Genomic DNA, 25,411 nt, shown 5'->3' with positions numbered 1-25,411 from the left:
AAGCTTTTCATATTTGAATTTTTTTTTAGTGGCAAAAAGAAAGGTCACACAAGATCCAACCAAAAAACCCATAATGCTGGAGCCTCCAGCTTCTGCAGATGATCTGCTGTATAGCTCTGCTATCATTCCTGTCAGAAGTTTGGGGTTTTTTTCTTGACCTAAACCTAGATTTCTGAGGATGATAAATGAGGCTAGCACTGAAAAAGACAGGTGTTGGACTGAGTTGTGTTCATGTCTAAACATCCCAGGTAAGGCAAGGCAGGTCAGTGATCCTGCCTGGTGCTCTCAGCTCAAATACACAGTTAGCCCTGATGAGCACATTCCAGCACAGACTCAGATGAGTCACGGGGAATTGGGGCCTTCCTGGAAGGTGGTGGCTGTGTTGGATTTGATGATGCTCTCAACATTATGTCAGCCCAGGAACAGGCTGCTGCAGGCTGAGACTGGAAATCTGCCTAATACAAACCACTTATCATCAGTCCTGAACTTATGCTGACACTGAATCCTGTTCAGTGGCCTAAACTGGTCTTGTTACACTTTCTTTGTATCCTGAAAGGATTCAATAATTTTTTCCTCCTTGTCTGCATCAGCAGGGATGGAGCTAAAAAACCTCTCCCCACTTACCCAGGTAGTCATCAAAAGAGAACTTGTCATTGTCCCAGATCTGGAAGATAAGCTGTGGTGGAATCTTGTTTTCTGTCTTGTCCAAGCTCCAGAAGTGCTCCTAAAATCACACCGGAAAAGAAACCAAGAAAAAATAAAAGGCTCGTTAGTGGAAGTGGGCAGAGCCTGGCTACTCTCATCTCCCAGCAGTGGAAGTCCTGTAACATAAAGCTCTTGGTGTGTCCTGCTCCAGTTCTGCAGGGCCAGAGCCACGGGAGGACAGCACTGGCTCTGGCCAGTTCTTGGACAAGGATGCTCAGTGGAAAACCCAAGATGCTTCCAGAAGGTGAGGTGGCATCTATTTGTGCCTTAATTTAGTGACAGTATTTTAGCGAACAGGCACTGTGAGCTTGCAAATAGGATCTTTTGGAGTGACAGCATCATATTCACATGATGTAGATGAGGGTGACTCTCCAAGGTGAAGAGAGCAACAAGTGTTGAGTGCCAGTGCTGCCAAACTTCACCTTCCTCTTAATTAATGGAAAAATACAGGAAAAACACTTAAAAAAATGGTAGGCAATTCAAATACATCCCTTTCCCTTCTGCCCACCTCTCACCCCAGTTCTGCCAGCAGCCAGACCCCTGCACAAGTCTGGATCCACCATGCTCTGATCTGCTGCCAGGTCTATCATAAGCAGTTTGTCGATTCGAGACCAGCAAACACCTCTACCACCTGTACCACCAAACTTGTGACTCCCAAGTTTGCTTACTAAACATGAATTTTGTAAAGAAAGAGACTGGTGCTTTCATAGCAGCTCACTGTGTGGTGGGTTCCTCAGTTCTCAGATGACTTTGTTCATCTTTTCTGCACATCTCCCAGGTTTTCATTCTCAGGATAGGTAAATGCTAGAGTTGGACATGGTATCCCAGTAAAACTGCTGCTAATATTACACTGGGCTGCTGCCAAGGTGCATACATGCTTGCTATATTTATTCGTACATCGAAGTTCAAGAAAGGAGAGATTCAGAGCCCCAGCGAGCAGTGATGACCAGAGCCCGGCTCCCTGTAAACCAATCAAGCAGTGGCACTGTGACACCTGATTTCTGTCCTTATAACGTGAGATCTGCCACTGTCTATATGCCCTTCTCATTTCTATTAGATGGGCAATTTTTTGTCTATTCCCTGCCACTAGAGCTGCTGTGACAACCTGTGGAAAGGTTTTGCAGCGGTCCCAGAAGCCTATTTGCAAAGCACCTGGAATAAAAATTACGCCGTGAGCATCCTTTGCGATTATCATCGTTTACCAAGCCCTTGTGCAGTGCAGGAGCTATCATCCATCAGTTCTGCAACCTGGCCACAGGAATAAGGAATAGACACTGCCTGGGAGACAGCATCCATGTGGGAGCTCAGCAATAGGATGAGGCAGCAATTTCTGCTATCTGCAGAGGAGATGATTTACAAAACACTCACCCGTGAGAAGTCTGCAACTGCAGCGGCCCGGTTCCTACAGTGGATAGGTCAACAGCAAGGCAGATGGTCTGCCTTCTGGATAGTCAGACCAACACTCCCCAAAAAGCCAGTAAGGGGGAACACTTAAATTAGACTTCTGTAACAAGGAGGGTTTGAATCCCATTACTGTGACAATGAGCTTGCGGTCACATCATTATAATATATGGTGGATATGTGCCCATGCCACAAAATTTGCTATTTATGTGGTTGCAACCAGTAATATTTCCCAACAGGGATCTAATACCACTTTTGGGATGCCACAAGATGCCTGAGAGTTAGGACTAAGAAGTGTTAGAACAGAAGGAGAGAGACAGAGACGCACAAAAAGCCGACGTCTTGTTATTTCTGGCTCCAGCCAAGGCTTGCAAAGAGGAGGCAGAGTCACGACCGGTGTCTACTGACAGCACAGGCTCAGAGGTGTGTCCTGTGGGCAATGCCTCCTGCCGCACTCTTGCAACATGGCAGTATCATAAACGGAACAGATTTAATTAAAACCAGGAAACTTCAGCATTATTCATGACACATACGTAGCACCATAAATTCACTGTGGTGGCTACAAGACTCTGATTCATTATATCGTGCAATATTAAAAAAAAGGAGGAAAAAAAAGAATGTGTCACACTCCATAAGAACATAAATATTCAAGCAGGGAGACTGTGGGCACTTAAATCCCATTGAAACTAGTTTCACTTTAAGAGATCACCCTGGACGGTTATATTTCAATTTAGCTCCGTTCCCCGCCTTGCTTTGGAAAAACATGCCAGCATTTTTGCAATGGAGCATTTTATTTATGCATTTTAAATATTTTATAATCTAGAAAAATAAAATAAAGTCAATGGAAACTTCCATCTCTGCCCCTCTGCTCATTGCAATGTATTAAAATGTATGTTTATCCAAGGCGGGGGGGGATGTTTTCCCAGCTAATAAGTCATTTTAAATTAAAACTGCTAAAAAGGGAAAGAGCTTATGGGGATTCTTCCCTTTCCCATATATTGGTTGGGTCCTGCACTGCAGAAGGGTTGTTAGTCATCCAGAGAAGAAAGCCTCCAGGAACCACGTACCCATGCCTAAAGAAGAAGGCGGCCAGATGACCTCCCCGTGGGTTGGAAAGGTTCATCTGGGGTCTGCGAGATGGAGGAAGACCCATCTCCCATGGTGTGCACCACAGACAGACACCACAGGCTCCTTCTAATTGCCCCTTGCTGGGGCAATTCAGGCGTCCCCATCTATGCTCAGCTTGGAAGAGGATGAAACATGCCCTACACGTGCCTCTTCCTCTCCAGGGATAACTAACGTCCCTGGCTCAGAAGCAGATTTCACCACATTTGCATTCATCAGACGTGTTCATGCTCCGGCAGCATTGCTGCGCTGCTGCCTGGATTGAAGCACCTCTCCAAGCACGTGTCAGACCTTCTCTTTGCACCGTCCCATCCACCTGAAGTTGAACGTGAGCAAAACTTGGCACCTGAGCAGCCCCTCCGAAAGGGAGGTGTGGGGATGGCAGCTCTGCTCTCTGGCAAAACTACTGCCTGCTGGAAGACCCAGTCCCATGGGTGCCCTGATGGGGAAAGAGGAGGAGCCGGGAAAAGGAGCAGGCTGTTGTGAGACCCAAATTACTGCCCCGGTCTCTGAGCTGCTGCAGCAATCCCCCTTCTCTTGGTGGGTTCCTTCCCCATCTGCGGTGCTGGCCGAGCTGTCCTGGGACAGGAGGAGAGCACCTTGGACCCGGTGCTGCAGTGCCTTATGGTCATCTCTCACACAACAAAACATTAACTGGATAAGTGTCCCCCAGGACTGACCACGCAATTGCTGGCAAACATACAGGACTTTGGGGTTCCACCTGCCCTCCGTCCCATTGCAATGCCCAAGGACTTGCCCATGCCCAAAGCCAGCAAAACCCATACCCTGGCCAAGTGGATGCTCGCTGCATCCTCCTGCCTCCCCAGCACCACTTCTACCCCTGAGAGCAATGCCCTGGCTTTCCAGGGACTCCCTGCCTGATGAAGGATGACTCAGGCAGGATTCGACCCTTTCCGGGTGGCAATGCGGAGCTCGTACGACGCTAGCACGATCTGTACAGCTTTGGCCTTTCTTGTGGAAAAACACTGTAAATGTGGTTTGGCTGGTGGCGAAGCTTTCCTCCTCAGAGCCCCGTGAAGCTGGGGACACGGCGGAGCAGAGCTGGAAGGGCAGGCTGGGGAAGGAGGAATTTGATGCTGAGCGAAGTTTATGGGTCCATTTCAAGTCAGTGTGAAATTTGCCTCCGTGATTAAATCTAGCTACGAAAGTTCACTATAAAAACAACCCACGGCAAGAAATTTATTTCCTAGCCTTTTGCAAGACATGGGAAGGAAGGGGGCTTGAATTATTGTTTGGGGGTTTGTTTTGCAGTGAGGGGGGGGAGAGGGGAGGCTGGTGAATATTTTACGGTCATGAATAATGCAGCAGGGGAGGCAGGAAAAAAAATAAGCTCATATCACTAGGAAAGTGTTGACAGGGCTGCATTTCTTCTGGGTTGCTTATGTGCTAAGGAATACAAAGTAAGGAGCAACCCCGCTTTTTCGGGAAGGCAGTGAAGCCCCAGCATGTTCGCGCCCAAGCAAGCCTGGCCCGTTTCAGCACGTACATGTGGGAGAGCAGCAGGTCCCTCATCCCACAGAAACTGGGGAGCCCCGGCCACGCAGGAGACCCCCCTCGGAGGTCAGGCAAGAAGAGCCTCTTTTGCTGCAGGCGCCAGGACGAGCTGTCCTGCAGGGCCATCCTTCAAGGTGTTGAGAAACTGCTTCTCTGAACCTCATCCCATCGGGACGTTTCATGTATCCGTAATAAGCAGACAGTTGAGAGCGCTCATTATTGCACTTTTACTGGACTGACTCGCCTCTTGGATCTCCCTGCTGTTGCCAACTCCGACAACTGCATCGCAGGTCTCGTGGCACTTGGTTTTCTGCATCCTCCCCTGATCAGGATGGCAGCTGAGCAAAATCCCAAGCGTACAGCATCTGCTGCACATTCGGGCACAGCCTTGCCAATACCTGGAGGAACACTCCAGGCGTCACCACACCATAAGTGTGAAAGAGTCATATTTGCCTTGGGGCACATACTCTCATTTCGGTCCCTGGAATCACTCACTGCAATGCTATTTTCTCAGCCTCCCATGCTTTCCTTCTGGCAGAGTTTATCAGGCTTTTCCAGGGACATGGGGCCATCCCGCTGCCATTTAGGGAGCTCCAAGACTTGGGGGCCTGGTCCTAGCCAGTTTGTGAACAACACTGTTGGACCTTCAGTTCTCAACACAGCCATGCCTTGCTCATCCCTCTCCATACATACATTGGAAAGGAAAATTCCCAACGGCGACTCTTGTCTGAATATCAGAGAGGCTGCCAGTGCATCCCAGGTCATGCCTGCTGCCCCTGTCCTATTACAGAAGACTGTTGTGTCGTCGTATGTGCTTGTTGCAGTCCCATTAAAATACATAATATATGACTGCCTTGTCTAACTCTGCCTCCCTCTGAAAAAAAAATGCACTTGGAGCCCCTTCAAAATGTTGCATTTTGGCCAAATGTGGAAGGAAAAGGAACACTTTGTGTTTTGCTTTGCTTTCTGATGTCACCAAGAAAAACAGGGAAGGACACAATAAAGGACAGGAAACAGGAGAGGAAAAAGTCCAAAATTAAAAGGCAATAGCCTTTTTTTTAGCTTTCTGGCACCAAAGAGGAATTAAAATTTCAATCTAATAAAATATTAACTGTTTTTTAACAAAAATCAGTGCTTCAAACTCAAAATTTCAAACCAAAACCAGACAGAGCACAGAGATTTCTTGGTACACCCTGGAGATTCAGCGACAAATGTAACAGAACAAGGGGATGAAACAGGGACACGGTTGCAGAAACCTTACATGCCTGTGTAATTTTTTATAAAGTTTAAACAACAGAGAGGCTGCACGCTTACCTCCAGGGTAAATTCTCGCCCTGCCTGACAACTACACCAAGCCCAGGCTGCCCATGAGCTCTCAGGTGATTTAGAGCATCGCGTTACGAGCCATCACTGCACAGCGTGAGCCCCCCCCATGCAAAATCAATTGCAACGGGGACGTCCCCACGTGCCCCACCGCTGGCACCGGCTCCTCGTTCCCAGCTGGTGCGAATCTGCTGGGCGCGGAAAAATGCACCGGCTGATCCGCCCCAGGTGAGGGTCTGGACTGTTGCAGGTCGGAGCTGTCAGTACCAAGAAGATGTCAGGACACTACAGTGAATTTGCAGACAAAGTAACCAGAATCGATGAAACCAGATGGAGCTGGGAAAGCCTCAGCGCCAGGGAGGGAGGAATTTATTCTCAGCTCCACTCAGCAATAGAACAAAACAAGCTGTGAGTTACAGCCCCTTCTTCCCTGCTTTTTTCTCAAATGCCTTTGCACTTTTCTCTCTAGGTGGGTTTAAGACACCAAACCTCCCTCTTTCTCATATCGCTCCTGAAGACCTCTCTCTAGTATGATTTCTGGGATACCACCAGCTGATCAGTTATAGAAAAAACCCTTCCAAATGTCAGGTTTGTTGTTATATTCAATGCCACAGCCAGCAAACTTGGAGACTTCAGCTTCCCCTTGCAGAAACAGGGTCTCAATTATTCAGAGAGAGATGTGCAAGCATCACCAATATCTCACAGCCACAGGGTTATTCTGGGATTATCCTATAGGACCACCTACTTCTAGCCATGTGAGCAGCATGCACCCACCACTGCCAGATGTCAAAAGACCTCTAACTCAAAGTCAGTGTGGTTTTGTGCCCAGGTAGGTTGCAATTAATCTGCTTAAAACTTGGATGGGTCCCTTTAGTTGAAAGCACAAAGTGGAAGAAATTAAATGAATGTAAGAGCTCTTTGAAAAAGAGCCTCACCACAACTGCCCCAACCTTCCGACTGAATAAACCAGACAGTTGCTCGCAGTTTCTTCTACAGTACTGGGATGGGTTCTCTTCCAATGGTTCTGTTTGTCTTTGCAAAACAGAGTATTTTGTGTTCTGGCATCAATACTTCATTTTCTTGTTGACACCTAACACCAAAGTCTAGTAACAGAACAAGTATGAAGACAACAGCTATGTTCCTTGGTCTGGTTTCTGCCAATGACATGGCATGACATGGATCTGAAATTGCCAACAATGCTCCCATACTCATTAAGTTCATCTCCTGGAGTTTCTTTTATGCAACACTTTTCAGATGGCATATGAACAACCCAGCCAGGTTTTGGAAGCTCCAGCCTAGTGGTTTATTTCCAGGTCCACTCAAGCACCAATAGTTTTTAACTTGTATATTGAGATGCACTTGAAATTCTACCCTGAATGTTCATTTATGCAGATGACATTTGCTCAGACATTCAGTGTCAAGCTTTTTCTGCCCTAGAGGACATCTAGAATTCAGATTTGGCAGCTATATTCAGCTACCGCTGTAATTGGCACTTGAAGCTGAACATTTCAAAATCAATTTCATGCATTTTCCACCTCCACAGCGCCTGCGAGACGTGGGAGCTGAGTGCCTCTCTGACTGGGCGCCCAGTGAAACGTGATCCACATCTAGTCTATCTCAGCATTGCTCTCGATAGACTCTGGTTGTGCCATGACCATCTGATAACATTGTCTGCAAGAGTCGAGACCTGCCAGGATGAGACCTGGGGATCTAAAGTTTAAACCTTGCCGTCATCTGCTCTTCTCTCTGCTGCTTGGCACTCATCTGGGACCTGGACCTGCCTGTTCGTCCCCTACTTAAGTCAATATGCAATTTCATGCAAACCTGTCAGGGGGGCTGAAACTACCTTTCTACCCCAGCTCCCCCTGTGAAGTAACAGCGCTCCAACATGCAATGTGTATTGACCCTTTCACCAAAACAACTGCATGATTTGCAACCTAAGAAACTGTCTTCTTGCAGGACTCGGCAAGCTGCAAGCGTGCTGTGGCCATGCAGACAACGTGGCTTGACTTGTCCATGGCTGCTAGGTAAAGATGGCACAAAAAGAAGCGAGAACAGAAGAAGGAAATTCTGGATAAATGCTCAGAGAGGATGTAAAGAAACATGCATTTACATATTTTCAGAAGAGCCATCCCAAAGATGGACTTCCACTTTCGTGGGGATTTTTTTGAAATTCAGAATGGGGTAAATTCCTTTCTCAGAAGGAGATGCAAAATCTTTATAACATTGCTGCAGCAAGAGAAGATATGGATGCAAAAACATTCTGAAATGGTTAAAATGTTTAGAAAAGCAGGAATAAGAGCTTACGCTTCCAATCTGCAAGTTGAATTGATGCTCACAGGATTTACAGGCTCCTGCTTTCCCTGGAGGTGCCCCGTGGAAAGACTGAAGCCTTGAAACCCCAAGCAATCCCAGCACTTCGAAGCTTTGGAGATGAAGTTCCCAAAACTTCCAGTGCCGTGGCAGAGATTAAACCATCCTGACTGCTGCTGGCCATCCCAAGGCTTCAGGGTCCAATTCCACCACGTGGCTCCTGATTTTTCCCTGGGTTTGCAGGCTCCCAGCTCGCCCCAGACGTGCACACCAGAACTAAACATCACGGAGACCCGGCTGCCCAGGGTCATCCTTGCTCTTTTGGCTCTATTTGCAATCTGGTTTGGGGTGACCCATTCCTGCAGTCCATCCCGCAATGCCAAAGGGAGCTCCCGCCTGCGAGGAGGCGAGTGGAGCAAACAAAGGGGAGTAAATTGAAAGCTGCTTTTCTCCCAGCAGTGCTCTCTCCGAGGGCCAACACCAGCAAGGCTGGGTGCAGGTGGCTTTTAGCAGCTCAGAACTTGCCATCTGACCGTTTTGATTTAAATTCCACTTTCCATCGCCTGCGTTTAAAGTTCGGTGCATGGGCTTTTACAGCAGCAGTAATGAACCTGGAGTTCAAACAGCACATGGCGAGATCAAAAATTGCCAGAGCGGAATGTGTCCCACAAATACAAAGCATGGCTTTTCATTCATTATTTTTTCCTTTACAGAGAGGTTTTACAAGCTGTTTATTTTCTGATACAGTGTTGGCAGACATGTGGTCGGAGGAGAATCAATATCAGCACAGTGGGATGTATTTTCTTAAACGGTTTATAGGGGGGTCTTTGCTTTTTCAAAGGGGGATAATTGAATGTAGTACACACTGTACTTTTGATTTGTTTAACATGAAGCGTGAAATGGGTACAGCTATGATTCTGTCAATCAGTTTAACTATCGAGCGATTCATTTTGAAGCCAGGCCTCCTCGCGGGGATAGTCTGGCTCAAGGGATGGGGAATTCACTCAGCATCTTCGCCAAAGAAGCGCCAGTTCCAACCCAGGCTCTGCTGGGACCTTGCTGGCCCCACAAAAGAAGCTGGGATGGGGGTCCCAGGTGAGCTCTGTGGATGCAGATGGTCCCACTGCAGCGAGGTGTCTTTGTATTCAAACGAACACCGACGTCGAGTTCACAGCGGCAAAGCAGGGAGCAGGGAAAAAGACTCGGGGTTGGGTGGCTGAAGGGGTTTGAGCTCTCAGGGAGGTGTCACAAAACAAGACCGAGTCTCGAAAGCAGACACACAGATCCAACAATACTCCTCTTAATCTCCAGGTGATGAGCCGGAAATTTAAGTGAATACATCTCCCTTCCCTAAAGCATTCCTTGAGAGCCAGTCCAATTTTCACCAGTGTTTTTCCACGTAGGCACCCGAACTCCATCCCTGTTTCCTTCCCTCTGTGCAACTCCCAGTCCACATCTGATCATCACATTGCACTAACTTATCTAAGGAACACTAAAAGCAACAGCCAACTACAGATGTAGGAATGAGGGGGCCAAAATCACATCCACTTTTAGCTCCCCAGCTGAGTACACAGCTCTCATTAGACTAAAGGCATCTTCACCCTGAATCCCAAACCAAAGCTTTTCTTCCCATCTCTGCACCAATGGTACATCCGAACCCATGTTCCCCTACATGTCCCTCCTGCTTATCCCTTCAGGCACTTGGAGGCAGCTCCTTCCTTTCACCCCTCTTTAGCCCTTCTGTGAAGTTACTGTACAGCACGATGCCCACTATGCTGTGCTGGAGACCAGAGGTGCATCCCCAACCATCCCCATGGAAATGCCATCTCCATCTTTGGAATAACCCTGTTGTTGAATAGGCATCTTGGAAGTCCCATGGAAACTGGAGAGTACTTTGATGCTGCTGCCCCAATATTCAGCTGCCTCCAGTCCAGAGGAGTCTTTCCTGGGGGGTCAGTCTCTCTGGACTCTTTATACAAAGCCACCTCTAATTCTGACCCCACAAATGTTGTATTCAAAATGTGGATTTTTTTAAACCAATTTCCCCACCTGTCCACAACTTTGTGTTTCAAATAACACAAAGGTAAGGCTGAGCGTTGCATAGCTCCCTTCGTGCTGCAATTGTACAGGTCTTAGATCATGCAGCACATTTCTCCCCAGAGTTACTATGAGAAGGTAGAAACGTCTGTCCAGGGACACTCACCTTTTTTGCGATGTAACACATTTGCTCAGCAGGGAGATAGTCAAAGGGGAAGATGAATCTCCAGTTGAAGTTGCCCTCTCCTCCCATAGACCTGTAGTGCACATCTGTCTTCTGCTTGTTCTCCTCGTGGCCAACCAGCCAGCTGCAAAATGCAAACACATTGCATGAAAAACTAGAAACACACCAAGGATTTTGGAGTTTGCTCAACATCCCAGAGGCCATGAGCAGGCAATAAAGTGTCTCTCATCCCTGTGGCTGCTATCTGTAGGGCTAACCTGGAGCCCGTAGGAGACTTGAGAGGGAATGCAACAGTCCCTGCAGTGTTGGGAGATGAACCGGTACTGGTGGTAGCAGCCTGAGCAGCTCTGCAATCTCTTCTCCTCCCTCCCCTGTTTTTTATGGATGTTTTAAAGACTCAACAACACCTTAAGCTCTGGCTTGAAGTTGTCACTTACCCATCCATAAGCACACATCAGCTTCTAACCTGCTTTGGTGAGAGCTCCTCTCCCCTTTGCAGCCACCCCAACAAACTGACCTTGTAGTTAGCCCCTAAACCAGTCCTATTGATGAGGCAACCACGCTAAAGGACCAAAGGGCCATTTTTTTCGCTCTGTTCTCTGTCAACTTCTGAGAGATATTATGTGAAAGTCCTAAATGGCCAAGAAGTTCTTCCCCGGGAAAATCCCAGAGTGGCCAGACCCTGATGTGGCCAGGGTGGTTCCCAGCCGCTCCTGCTAGAGGCAGCTCCTCGCAGCACAGTTTTCCTCCTGGTCTAAAAGAGTTTGCTGTGGTCACTCCTCAACCAGTCCAGGGGCAAACAGAAAACTTTCCATAACAACTACATTTTTCCAGCTGTGAGTTTTGCAACTGTGGGGTTTTCATTCTGCCCTCTTTCCCTGTCCAAGATTTTTCAGTCTTCAGCAATCAACAAAACAAAACAAAACAATAAAACATGTCCATTTGTGTATTTGGAGCCCTTCTGGAGGAAAGCCAGAAGATTCAGAGGGAATCTCTAATGAAAACAATTATCTTGCTTGATTGTTTTCCACTTAAATTGAAAATAAGGCTTTTTTGCCCAGCTATACAAATGATTACCTCTTCTCCAGTGCCTGAGAGGAGCACATAATCCACCCCAAATGTGTTGTGGGAGACAGGGAAGAGAGGTCTACTCAAGTTCATCCTACAGTACACATCACATGCACATGTGCTACACGCATAGCGAGGGCTTGGTGGCAGTGGGAATTGTGTGATGAGGTTACACTAATAATACTTAAACTGTGGCTGGATTATTTGATTTGATCTGATAGGATGCAAATGGCAAGCCTGTGTATTTATCCACATCCTTCAAAGCTTGGCTGGGCCCCTCGGAGGATGCAGTGTGAGCGCCCTCTCCTTGCAGGCAAACAAAAGGACAAATAAATGGCTTGATTTGGATGCCTCTTTAGCACACGTTTTGTTTTTTCCTTGCAGAATTTGCTGCACCCTCCCCCCTGCAGGAAGGAGATGCCAGAAATCAAAAGCATTGAAGTCACGGTGCCCCAGAATTAAAAACGTAATGTAGGAATGGCCATGGGGACCAACCAAAGGTCCATCTTGCCCAGTATCCTGCCTCTGACCAGGGCCAACAGCAGACATCCAGGTAAGAGCACGGGATTGGGGCAAACACATCCTGATACCTTCCCAACACACCTCTCCAGACTCCAATAATTTGCAGGTCAGAGATTTCCTGAGCTATAGAGAATGTTTTTGTACTTAACAGGACTGGGTGTATCTTTAGCCCATTAATTCACCCGGTATTTTTTAAATCCATGCAACTTAAGGTATCTGCAATATCCAAAGGCAAAGTTAGGTTCTTAAATCTAAGTGGCAACTTTGTTCTCAAAATGAGCACACCTCCCTCTTTGCTCAGCACAAGTGTAAGATTTTGGAGGACCCAGGCCATCCTTTTATTTAGGAACCCAAAAGGGCATGCAGGTGAGTTTTAAAGATGCCACATAACAGTACATAAATCTTAATAGTGGTGGTTGGTTGGAAGGGGCTCTGGAAACTTCTAGTCCAATTGGCTCAAAGCAATACTGGTTTTACCTTGAAATGTCTTAAAAAACTTGCAAGATGATGAGTGAAAACCTCCCGCCTCCCGTGTGACCTGGTTCAGTGCTGGTCCATCCTCTTGGTAAAGTAAAACTTTTAATTTGGAAATTTGACTATGAAGACAATACAAAAATATCCTCCATCTATGACAGTGACAGGGAGGACTGTTAACTCAAAAAACCATCTTCAGTTCCTAATGAATATGATTTCCCCACACTACCACCCTTTTGTATGCCTACAGCACAAGTCTTTAGGAAGGGAAGGTCTCTCTGAACTCAGCCTTGCACAACCTAAACTTGGTTGAGACCTCTTCATGCTATTATAAGACTATCAATAAATAATTGATTAAATAAAATAAAATAAATGGCAACTGCCTCAGGCATAACAGAAAAGCTCCTCTTTCATTTACCCACCTAACTGACTCGACAATAATTTACATATTATGTAGAAGATAACGTCCAAGAGACTGAGATTACAGCCCTGGCCTTGCCTAATGGGTAAAATGGAGAATGAGCTGGCAATAACCTCCTCAGAGAAGCACTGTGAGATGTTCTGAAGGAAAGCCACAGGTAAAAGCTCCTTATCCATTGAGTTCACCCTAAAGTAGGCTCCAGCCCTGCTCAGGAGGCGGCGGTGGATGGAAGGAAAGGTCCCCACCAAAGCAACACCACGCCGTGGTGGTGAAGGTCACTTTGCCCACCGGATCCCCTGTCTGTAGGACAGATGCTTAAGCACAAGAAGGACCATTGCCTCCCCTCCCAATAGGATTATTCAGGCCTTATCCAGAGATGCTAATGATGCAGCCACTTAGGGGGGAAGACAAGGAAGTTGAGCAAGATTTTTAACTCATTTGCAGCACTGTGAGATTTGCTTGGTCATTGGGGATGCTAAAAGCCAGGCAAGGGCTATCAGCAAGCGCTGGATGCTCTCGCTTTCCCGGTAACACCCTGCAAGCACTACTATTTCAGAGCCCCAAAGTGCACAGAGCAGCTTAGCTGGAGCTGATAACAATGCACTTGATGTGAATACCAGGTAAGCAGCACGCATTCTGGATTTACAGGAGGAAAATTGGGATTGTAAAAAAGGGATTTACAGTCTGTTTCAAAATCCTACCTCTTCCTGTCCATAAATCCAAAGAACGCACAAAATAAGTAAGTCCCTTGGCTGGGATTGCACCATTTTACACAAGATAAAACATAAATGGAGTCAGGCAGAGAAGGGAATGTGCCAGAGGAGTTACTGCTGGTTGCCACATTTTTGTGTGTTTCAAGGAAAAAAGGGAATTCCAAAAAAAGCAGCAATGCAAACAAGCCAACCTATGTATGTGGAACAAGCCCATGGCTGTCCCAGGAGAGGAGCTGGGAAGGAGCCGGCAGTGGAAATGCAGATTATGTGCCCCTCTCTCCAATGGCTAGGCTGCTTCCCCACATCTTATCTCTCTAAATGTAAATATTGTCATGGTAGCATCCAAGAGATGCAAAGAAAAACTTGACGTCGTGAAGCAGTTATGAACCCAGCAGAGACGGTCTGCCAAGAAGGTGGATCCATAATTGGAGAGGTGTGAATGGCCCCTTCATCCCAGTGCGGCTTCGTGTCTGCCACAGTAATGTTCATGCAAGGGCCACGTCAACTCCTTCACTGCTGCTCTTGCGCCTTCGAGCTATGGTACCCGGAGGACGCAGAACCAGGGTGGCTTACCCTTTGACGTAGATGTCACTCATCTTCTCCCCTGTGATGCTGAGGTCATCGAGGATGACGTCCTTGGTGTTCCAGATGATGCAGCGCAAGAAGAACCTGGACAGTCCCGCGAACAAAAGCAACATGAGAGGGTGGAAATCTTGGTCTAGAGCCCACCTAGACAGCCTGGTTGTGCTACTCAGCTATTTAGCTGAAGGAGCTAAGACGTGACTCATCTTTCTCTGAAGATGAGCCCACATAGACATTTCTCAGCTGGGCCGGTGAATCCCTCCCCATCTGACATCTCCAAGCCCTCTCCTTAACCCTCACAAACAGAAAGTGCTGGAACCAGCACCGCGCTGAGTAAGAAATGAAAAACAAGTTACCTCTTGGCTTTGCGTGGCGTGATGTTGAAAGGGGGGCCAGGCTGACCCAGAGATTTTGGAAACAGGTCCACCCACATCTGCAGCTTTCCCTGTATGGAAAGAAAGACATATGAAGCCTGGTGAGCCTCCTAACTGGGTTACCTTCACGTCCTCAGTAAGACCTAGTAGTGGAGAGAGAAAATATCAAGTGCTCCAGTGCTCCTTCGTTGAAAACTAAGGTTTCCTTAACGGAAAGGTGTCATTAAGTATTACATTAAAATTATTTTAGTGATAGCTGGGTATATGTTAATGGCTTGCAATATATAAGTGGTTGGTGTGGATAAGCTGAAGGTGCACTCTCCATGGCTGACTAACTTTACATAGGGACAGACTAAAGACTAGGTCCGTGGGAGGTTCCATGGGAGAAGCAAGCAGCTCACCTGTCTTCCATGGTGTCACCAGCTGGACAGCTGGTTTATGGGTTTCTGACCATGGCAGTGGAGGATGGGATGAGGAGAAGGGAATCTAATTCCACGTTCACAAAATACTTCCAGGGAGAGAGCAGCAGAAATGCAGCTGAAATCTCAGGGGGGGGGTGTTTTTAGGTGGTCTCTTTTACTGTAAAACACCAATGGGTGCCAATAAAATATTTTATTGTGCAGTCTCGAGGGTTGAAAGAAAAAAAAAAAAAAAGCCATCCTTTGACAATCAGCCCATCACAGAAGGGTTTGTGGTTTTCTTGCTTTTTGGCAAAAAAATCTTCCATTTCAGCAGAAAACTTTAAAAGCCCAACCTGGCTTTTAGCTCACTACAAACAGCCTGACAGAGCCAGCCTGTTCTGTGGCTTTGGAGCAGGTCAGAGCCGTGCTTTAGGGAACTGCCCTGAATGCAGCAGCTACTGAGTCACACGGGTTAATCCCCTGGACCCAGCATCACCCCCATGGATGCTCTTGGTTAGAAGCACCGGTGCAGGGCAGACCCTGATCGCTCTGCCCGTATGCAACCCCATGTCACAGAGGAATTCTTCCTACCCTCCATGGCTGGTCCAACAAGACCACGACACCTGTACCTGTAAGTACAACACAGACCCACTTGCCAACCGATAGCAGCCACGTCCTGCCTCTAATCATCATTTTCATTGGGTGAATTAACATGAAAAGATGTTAGAGTAGTTGCCAGTGCATTTACTTCTGCCGACAACCCTCCTCTCCCACCGCTGGAGTGGTGGTCTGGTTAAAAATGAACCACAGAAGGGAAAAGGCTGAAGCGGTGCAGATCAGTGGCTGTGCACATTTACAGCAGCTGCAGAGCCGGTCTCTTGAAACTGCCTTTGCAATGCAACTGGAACATGTACGACAGATGATAATGAATCATTTTGTTCTTCAGGAAGCAGCATTTTTTGATCCAAATGCATAAAGTACACATATGTGTTAATCAAGGAAAAGGGGTTAGGCCAAGTACAGATACCTGGGTTTTGATTGGTTTTGGATGGAAGCCCGTTTAGTTTTCATTTGGCTTAAACACATCCAGTCTGCAACCGTACTAACACTCTACACCTCCAAGGGTGGGTTTGTGCTGCAGAAATCATGCTGCTGCATTGCCAAAGGAGCCTGCGGTATCATTACCATCGTAGAAGAATTCTGCATTAAGATTTTCAGATCAGAAATGGCTTTCCCACCAAAAAAAAAAAAAAAAAAAAAAACACAAAAAAAAAAAAAACACAACAAAAATAAAAATAAAAAATTGCGAGCAAATGCTGATGAAAATGAACACAGGAGACTGGAATCGATCTCCCAAGCACCCTGAGCAAGTCAGCCACGGAGCTGAGCTCCAGCCTGTGTTTGATACCCAGTGCTCTGCTCTGTCCCACAAGCTGAATCCCCTCCCTGGGAACAGCCCGTCTCCCGGGGCAGGTACCCCCAGCACAGCTCCACAGCGAGCCAGCCACCTGGTTAACATTGGACGGAGAGGAGATGATGCTCTCGGTCTTGCCTTGGACACGTCACACCACCCACCTGCTCGATTTCTGGCTGGAGAGGGCTGTAAAGAGGTCTGGTCTCCACGTGCTCCGGCACCAGCCCTTGCTTCCGCAGGGCGTACAGGGCGAGACGCTCCTCCGCTGGACCCAGGTGGGGGTTGAGGGGTTTGCCGTCCTCTGCCACAGAGCGGACAAAAAGCAGCGTCACGCCGTGCCACGGCTGCGCGGGGCCGGATTCTGACCTCCCGGCGGGAGCAAGCACGAGCCCACCAGCCTCGCTGCAGCCGGGAGCGAGCAGGGGGAGCACAGCCCCGGTTTGCAAATCCGCTGCCATCACAAACCCTCCTGGGCACAGGGCAACCCGTTCCCAGTGGGACACGTGGGCAAACCCACCCAGTGGGACCTGTGGGCACTCTCTCGTGCAAGTCCCCCCCACACACCCAAATCACAGCAAGTGAAACACTGCGAGGACCAAGTTGAAGCAATGAAAAGGGAGAGTCCAGCCTTTGACCCTGCTCGAGGGTCCAGGCCCCTAAAATCAGAGCAGTTGGGGCTGCAGGGTCCCCAGCAGCCCTCCAGCCCATGCTGCTGCTATTCCCACCCTCAGCAGAGGTTTATCTAACGTGTGATCAAAGCTCTTCAGGGAGAGGAGATGAAAAGGTCTGCTCCAGTGCAGTTTGCAAGCACTCGTGTGATGGATATTGTTTAAATCCCATCATTTAAAACCATCCAGGATCTTCAGCTGGGCAGAGAGGAGTACAGCGGGACTGAGCTCGCAACGGGGTCCCGCTTCTTCTCTGCTGGGTTCAGGGTGAAAGACAGAAATGAGAGGAAAAGGAGGGCCATGCAGACACCACCAGCACAGCTCGATGGCTTGTCCTAGTCGCTGCTCTGGTCCTCACTGCTCCCGCTGGGGTATTTGTGGTCTTTCATCCAAACAGGCTAATGCACGACAGCCGCAGCAAACACCGAGCCATCTGTGAGTAGACCTGAAACCATCTCCACCTCCTCAACCCGCTCCACATGAGACCCTAATTCCTCCACAAACAGGTCAGACAAGACCTATCAGTAATGGACATTTTTGCCTTCTCTGTCCCAGCATTCAGGTCCCTGTTACATCCATCCAGGGATGGAGGATGGCCAACTTGGCCTTGGCTGAGCCTGCTCCTGCCTCCCCATCCCACATGCCATGCTGGGGCTGGTGGAGGACATCACCCCCGAGACAGTTGCCTTTCAGCCACAGCATTTCAAGGCCATGTACCTTTGAGGACCTTTGAAATGAAATGTGCTCCATAAATATTATTACAGCTCTGCAACTTTCAGGTGATATATCCCAGCTCCTTTCTTGGCAATATCTTGAAGTGGTTAACTTCAGACATATGGGCTATTTCCCAAGCAGTGGAAACCTGGCGTGCGTGTGCGTGTGTGTGTGTGTGTGTGTGTGTGTATGCACAGGAAAAAGAAAAAGCCCCTCTCAGAAAACAACAAATGTGGGGGTTATGGAATAATGGTCCGGGTGCAGTGCTTGTAAAACCCATGCTCTCGTGTTTAATAGCTTCACTTTATACCGCCAGGTTCAGATCTGACATTGCTCTGCGAACACAGCTGGTTTCCAGATCTCCTTGAGGTCAAGCATCAGACTTTGTTCTGTTTTTTGAACTGATTGCCATTAAAGCAGAGGAAGGTGAAAGGCAGGGGCTGGGAGAGGGGGGAAGACCCCGCTCGGTTTAACACCTTTCCAGCCCTTGCTGAAAACCTTTCACACAACGAGAGGCTGCAAAGGAGCCGTTGCTTCCCCACTCCTCCTCCTCCTCCTCACCGTGAATTTGTGCCTTGATTCCCAAGAGCAGGGAGAGGGATCAGTCCTGGGTTGTGCCTTGCCTCGTGCCTCCGCAGGCCAAGTCCTCCTTGATGGCTCTGCAATACTGTAGTGGCCTTAGTAAAGTCAAACTGCAGCTCCTGGGCCACATACAGCAGGGTTTCACATCCTCCCTCGGCCAAAACACCCTTTCCATGCTTTAAAGCAGAGTTTTCTCTGAAAGGCATACTTCTGCCCCAAGGATGCCAGTTAGACAGGCACAAGTTGATGCCCAGGATATTACAGGTGTCAGTGTTGGGGGGGGGGGGGGGGGGGGGGTGCAAACAAGAAAATGCCTCCCCAGCACTCGGTGGATATTTTCTCCTTGCTGGCAGAGGCTGATTTTGCACTTCCAGCTGGAGCACACCTCGCCCCCCCAGGCATGAGCCACGGTGCGATCTGCTGGGCACTGTGCGTATGATATTGTCTCCCTCTAGTGACTCCAGCCCCAAAACGCAGAGATGCAAAAGGCACAACCGCTCCTCCATCCAGCCCAAGCAGCAGCTGGAAGATCATGCTGGAGCGTCTCTGGCTGAGATGGACTTTGCTGCTCCCAGCCTGCCTGTATTTGGTTTGCTGCAAAGCAGCAAAGGGCAGTCACTCAAGGCCAGAGTTAACGTGGCTGGATTGCAGGTCTGGGTTCGACCCCAGGGTTTGGTGCAGATCCAGCTGCAACCTGCCGTCTTTGGGGCAGAGCCAAGCTTGGAAAAAGTGCAGAGCCAACCTGGAGAGCAAGGTGGGGAGGATGGGGACATGCTCATGACCCAGTCCTGGCCTCCATGATAACCCCCCACCATAATATGTTCGTGACCTCCAAGTCCATCCCTTGCTCTGGGTAAAGGAAAGCTATTTGCTACCCTGAAGCACCCCCATTGCCATACCCAGTTCAGAGAGGATGTACTCTTGCTCCCTGAAGATGACCCGGTCGGACTTGTAGGTGGGAGCCTTGTAGTTGTGCTGCAGGGAGAAGAGGTGAAGCAGCTGGGAAGGACGGAGTTGGTCTCGCCACTGGTTGGGTCCAGAGCTGAAACCAAACAGAAGGGAAAAGAGCAGCTCGACACAGGATAAAACATCTTCCAGCCTCAACAAGGGGCAGCAGCAGCGTTACACTAAAGAGGACTGGTCTGAGGAAGGTGCAGCTCGCTCTGACTCTGTGTTCTCTGGGGAACGGAGCTGCATGTCCCACAGCCCATTTAGCCCCAGCTTGCAGCGCTGGGTTGCCCTGATAGCCCCCTCAGACCCATCATGTCACCCTTCAGCTGGCCCTGTGCATGGGGAGGGTCCTCACCATGGTGTGCCCAAGAGGTATCAGGGCCGTAACAGGATCTCCCCAAGGACATTTATGTTATTTGAAGCATTTCATGCTTCTGGAGGAGAGCCAGGGCTCAGGGAAGTTCCTTAAATGTGGGGTTTCTCTGGTGTGGATCTTTTCTCAAGGCATATATCTGCGGTGAAGTACAGCACCGGTCAGGTCCCCGTGGGACAGCAGACCCCTGGGCTGAGACATCACCCTGGTCCCCATGGCCAGCTCGGCACCGCACAGCCCTGGCAGATACAGAGACCCACTGCCTGAGCCCCCAGAGGTACCTACATGCAGTAGGTTTGGGGGAGGCCACAGCGCGCCCCGTATTTTGACAGGAACCGGTTCTCCAGGTCTATGACGGTCTCCCCAATCTTCTCATCCTTCGACAGGAGGTCGTAGTCGTAGAGTGTGATCTTCAAGTCCTTCTCCAGGGGCAGCGTGCAGGTCAGCTCGAACATCCTGCACAACGGGAGCCAAGAAATACCCATGACATGGAGGTTCACGCTGCCGAGAGCCCCATGGGAAACGGACCCACACACCATCCCAACCCACCAGTGCCGGGAAGGACAGTACACCCGCTGCGCATCCTTGTCACATTGGTCCAGCACTATCGGTGCTGTGTTGTACTGGCTTAGCATGTGGAAATGCAACTAAGCAAGCATGCCTTGGGATTATTTTTGCCTGGTTGAATTATCCTCGAGCAAACTTTGCCCCTGCTTAGTTTCTCTGTCTGCTAATTAGACATGACGGTGGTCACTGCAATATCCAGGGAAAAAGAGCAGCAGGTGAGAGTCAGGAATCATCATTGCTATGGAATTTGAAAGGGGGAGAAATGACAGCTTTGGAAAACCATCTGCTCTGTGAGCCCAAAGAGCAAATGTCCAAAACAGGAGTCAAGCCTGCCTGGGCCAAGCTTGTGGTCAGAGACTGACCCTCAAAGCCTCCTTGTCCTCTCCTTCCAGTTCTAAGCACCTTTATTCTGTGCTGTCTCCTCTGCCATCATTACACCACAGTCCACATACTGACATAAAATAAAGCAAGAGCAAACCTTCCTCTCCCTCCTCAAATAAAGGACGGCAAGAGACAAAGCACCAAGACCCTGCCAAAACACAACACCCCGATCCAGACCGAGCTGGTGCTCGTGGATGTTGGCGATGTGGAAGGTGGTACGGTTGGGTGAAAAGGACGGTCCCGGTCTGACCCAGCACTACCAGGAACCCCTCCACCTGCTGCTGAAAGGCAGGCAATGCCGGGGAGAAACCCCGTGCCCATTCCCACCGTCAGCACCCACCCCACAGCAGCTTTTAAGGAGGGGAAGTGAGTGATTATGCCACCAATTAAGAGTGCAGGAGGAACTGGGGTCAGCAGAAAGTAATTAGCTAAAGCTGGACGGCAGCCAGCCGCCCAGGGAAAAGCTCGTGAAACGGGAGGTTTAATAGCCGCCAGCAGCCAGGACCTCGGTTTTACATCTTGCTTTAAAGACCGGGTGGGAGGTGCAGCACGCTGTCTAGACGGCCTCTGGCCGGGAGCCAGGCTTCGCAAAGCGGGACTTGCTCAGCCTAGCAGAGCTCACCGGGGTCTGGCTGTGGGCTCTGTGACGGGGCAGTAGGTCCCAGCCCACCGGAGACCAGGGCTCCCTCACGCTAGATGGGGAGCGACCGCTTTGCATTCGCCGTAGGAAAGGCAGAGCTGCCGTCTCCGTTTGGCAGAAGAGGAGTAAAGGGCTTGTCTAACGCACACTGTGGTCTCCGAGGTCTCACCAGCATCACCCTTGCCATCCCTCTCCCTTTTCCTCCATCCTTGCAGATGGCGTATCTCCCTCTCCATCTTGCTTTGTTGGGAAGGTGTCGCGGCATTGACAGCCTGACCTGGCAAGAGACGCCTAAGAAAACCAGCTGGATGTCATATGGAGTAGAGCTTGACCTCTGTTTGTGCTGAAGCATAACCCCCTACGTCTCATCCCAGCTTTTCTGGGAGACCAAAGTCCTGTCGACATGTGGAGGCTGAGCACCAGGTTTTCCTTTGCCTCCTACCGCTTCGCCTGGTCCCTATGGTATTTCCAGCTCTGACGAATACCCTTTTCTGGAAACAACATCATCTTTTGCCTTTTATCACAAGGTTGCGGCCCTACTGCGAGGCAAACAACTCAACCGGTCCATATCACATTTGTAGATAATTCTTTTTCAGAGCATCTGATTTTGAGGTGCCCCATGCCACAGCCTAACCAAACAGGTCTCCATTCATCATGTCTTTTCTTCAGACATTTAACCAAAGTGCCTACATGAGAAGCAGAGTTTCGCCAGACCCTCTCTACCCTCAGTGGGATGAGGCAGATGCCTCCAGAAGGGAATCTGAGGTCCGAACAACCCTCCTGTTGTCTCTGTTGATGACAGAGCAGACCCAGTCCATGCTCCACAGCTCAAAAGTCCCAGGGAGAAGATGAACACGAGCCATGGTGGGTAGGACGGTGATTGAGCCAAGGCCAGACTCACTTCAGCAAGGTCAGACATGAGCCGAGAGCATGCCAAGGGAACCACAGAATGGTTTGGGTTGGAAGGGATCTCTAACAGTCACCTAGGCCAACCTCCCTGCAATAAGCAGGGACATCTTCAACTAGATCAGGTTGCTCAGAGCCCCGTCCAACCTGACCTGGAATGTAGGTTGGAATGGGAAGCTCTGGCTGGCCCGGTGCTATTCCCTCAATATGACATTAAAAAACCCCACAGAGTCCAGACTGAACCAAAACTTACTTTCCAAAGACAGGCTCCAGAGTACAGGGAAGGTAATTTTCTTGGTCATTAACAGATTTCTTTCCCACTGAAATCTTCACATAGGGATCACACTAAAGACGAGCATGAAAATAAATGCAAAAAAGAGTCATAGCACAGCAATAGTGATGGTGAAAGAATAACTCTGCCTCGCTTTGTCCCAGCAAGCAGGATCTTCCACTACCCTTGACTAATGCCTATTTTCAAGTATAGGGCAGTCTGACCATTAACTACAAATCTGTGACCATCAGCAAGAGCTACCTGCACTGCAATTCCTTTTTGAGGATGACCGAAGGACCAGTTAGCAGTGCGGGACAAGAGTCCAAGACCTTCTGAGGCCAATGGGATGGAAAAGCAATAAAAGAGCATGAAAAAAATGACTTGTGGCTTCTTCGATGGACTGGGCTTGCTCTGAAGTCCACAGGATGTTCCCGTTCTCATCTGAGTCACGTATTTTGGGGTTCCATCGAGGTCATCATTTAAGTTTGAGGTCTACTCAAAAAAGGATTTACAAATGCAGGGGACTAAAATGTCAAAGGAAAAACATTTTGTTTCAAAAAATATGGCTTAAAAACTTTTCTTTCCAAGATGGTGCAACAACTTTGAAAAAAAAAAAAATGGAAGCATATTTTAACATAAAGCCTCATTGTGCATCTAAAAATTGTATCACATATTTTTACATTTTTAGCAAGTTTTTAAGCTTCTCTCTCACAACTAAAACTATTCTGGGAAACCAGCATAAATTTGAAAAGTGGTTAAATTAACTCGAGTCAGCATTTTTACCAGGGGAAGAAGAAAAAAAAAGAAAAAAAAACAACTTCACCTAAAAGATTTCACCCAGCTTGAGTCCAGTACCTGAGGTCTCACCATCTTAGCTCGCATGAAAAAAAAAAAAAAAAAAAAAAAAAAAAAAAAAAAAAAAGGGAAAGATACTGGCTAGTTATGCACCCTGGTAAAAACACCCAGGCCAAGTTCCTCATCACTTTTCCTTGATCTGCAGACTTTTTTAAGAAGCAAAGGATCGAAAAGCAGTGCTCAGGGAAGGTCTGCAGTGTGAGCAGAGACTGGGCATCCAGGGCTCTCGTTTTGTCTCCCCTTGACTGGGATTAGCTTCAGGAGGCATCACAGCATAGAAGGAAAGACTGTGGGTCAAACTTGGCTTGGTTTTGGTTTTCAGCATCAAAAAAGCATTTTTTTCATCTCCATCTTTTTTTTCTACAGGAGTCTCTTATGGGGGGTTTCTAAGGAATTGAAAACCTTCATTCCAAGTCCATTTTCAAAAACAGGGCAGATTAAAAAACAGTTTTGTTTTGCTCATGTCAAAATATTTCCCATAATTTTTCCCTGCTTTGCAATGGAACAAAGAGAGTTAAGAAGGATTTTTTCCCTGAGTTTTTTTGCAAAGTGAAACAAAATGAACATTTTCTTTTTGAACCAACACAATTTTCTTTTTGCGCTGAATTTTTCTTCCAGGCTGGCAAAGCTTTGCAAAAAGCAGTCATGTGAAAGACATAATTTTGTTTCCTTTGGCACTGAGGTATAAAAAAAAAAAACACAACTCATTTAGCTATTTTAACTAGCCCTACTGAAAAATCCCTCAGGATGGAAGAAGAGTTGGCTCCTGGGATTCCCAGATGTTGCAATGGAGGCAGAAAGAAGGGGTAAATTTCCTCCTTTTTGCTGTCAATGTTTTTTCTAAATTTTAAGACAGATATGTACATTTTCATCAATTACGGCTGTCCTGTTGGAAGAGCCCAACCCATGAGCCAACACTGAGGTCCACCAGAGCTTGCCCCAGCAGGATACCTTTCCATTGGTGTCCTTGGGCTGGAGGTCGAAGGCCCGGATGATGTAGACCCTGACAAGACACTCCTGGGGTCCTCTGGCCGGCAGCTGGTGGAACTGCCGAGGTGGCACCGGGACTCGCGGGTCATCGGGGAGAGGGTAAATTTTGAACGAACCCTGTGAAGGACAGACACGTTCAGCTGCGCTTGCACACCCACATGTGCAGATGGGTCTTGTGTGAGCAGGCGTGCAACGTCAGTCTGGATGCTTGCATAGAATCATAGCATAGTTTGGGTTGGGAGGGACCTTTAAAGGTCACCTAGTCCAACCCCCTGCCATGAGCAGGGACATCTTCAACTTGAGCAAGTTGCTCAGAGCCCCGTCCAACTTGACCTGGAATGTTTCCAGGGATGGGGCACCTACAACTACTACAGTGCTGGGGACAGAGCCCAGATCCTGACCCTCCTCTACTAGACCAGACCATGTCCTGCCCAGGCTCTTCATGGTCGAGGGAGTTAGCAGCAGGGTGGCGAGCCGCCTGTATCATTCACCCCTTTGCTTGAACATCGATGCAAACTCCGTTACATCCCTGCACAGAGCACCTCTAGCCTGTTCATCCTTTATCTCTTCTACTTCACTGTTGTTTGAGCCTTCAAGCTATTAAAGAGGTGTGAAGGTGCCTTGCTCCCAATGCCAACTAGCCCCCCCAAAAGGTTTAGGCTGAGACTTTCAGGGACAGTTTGAAGGTTCCTGAACAAGGCAGCTGGTTCCTGAGAAAGGGATGGGAGGAGGAGAGAGAAAACGCAAAAATTTACAATTATTTTATTCACAAGAGCTGATTTCCTCCCAGTGAAGTGGCAGAATCAGTCTCTGGGTATTGTTTGGGGGAGGAGAGTGCTGGGTAAGAGTGGGATTTAAAAAAAAAAAAAAGAAAGCTAGAAAATTTTAATCCCTCTTCTCTTGCAAATAGGCTAAAGGTTAAAAAAAGCAAAGGATGCATC

At 48.4% G+C, this 25,411-nt stretch overlaps 1 protein-coding gene across 14 annotated transcripts in view; it reads right to left on the bottom strand.

Moving 5' to 3' along the window:
• The window catches only part of DYSF (dysferlin), a 107,904-nt gene that overhangs the window by 11,593 nt on the left and 70,900 nt on the right, over positions 1–25,411 (bottom strand). For 13 of the 14 annotated variants that reach the window (XM_030025180.1, XM_030025248.1, XM_030025269.1 and 10 more), the window contains 9 exons: positions 24,432–24,587; positions 22,608–22,699; positions 20,146–20,316; positions 19,436–19,578; positions 16,734–16,873; positions 14,740–14,828; positions 14,375–14,470; positions 10,586–10,727; positions 625–724 (listed from right to left, as the gene is read on the bottom strand). In XM_030025180.1, the coding sequence (XP_029881040.1) occupies positions 625–724; positions 10,586–10,727; positions 14,375–14,470; positions 14,740–14,828; positions 16,734–16,873; positions 19,436–19,578; positions 20,146–20,316; positions 22,608–22,699; positions 24,432–24,587 (1,129 nt within the window). Of the gene's footprint in view, positions 1–624; positions 727–10,585; positions 10,728–14,374; positions 14,471–14,739; positions 14,829–16,733; positions 16,874–19,435; positions 19,579–20,145; positions 20,317–22,607; positions 22,700–24,431; positions 24,588–25,411 lie in introns of all 14 variants that reach the window. The other variant, XM_030025239.2, reaches the window with a different exon arrangement.

Source organism: Aquila chrysaetos, chromosome 1 (assembly GCF_900496995.4).
Source record: "Aquila chrysaetos chrysaetos chromosome 1, bAquChr1.4, whole genome shotgun sequence".
In the NCBI taxonomy this organism is placed as follows: Eukaryota; Metazoa; Chordata; class Aves; order Accipitriformes; family Accipitridae; genus Aquila; species Aquila chrysaetos.
This window is presented reverse-complemented; position numbering and strand designations above follow the sequence as displayed.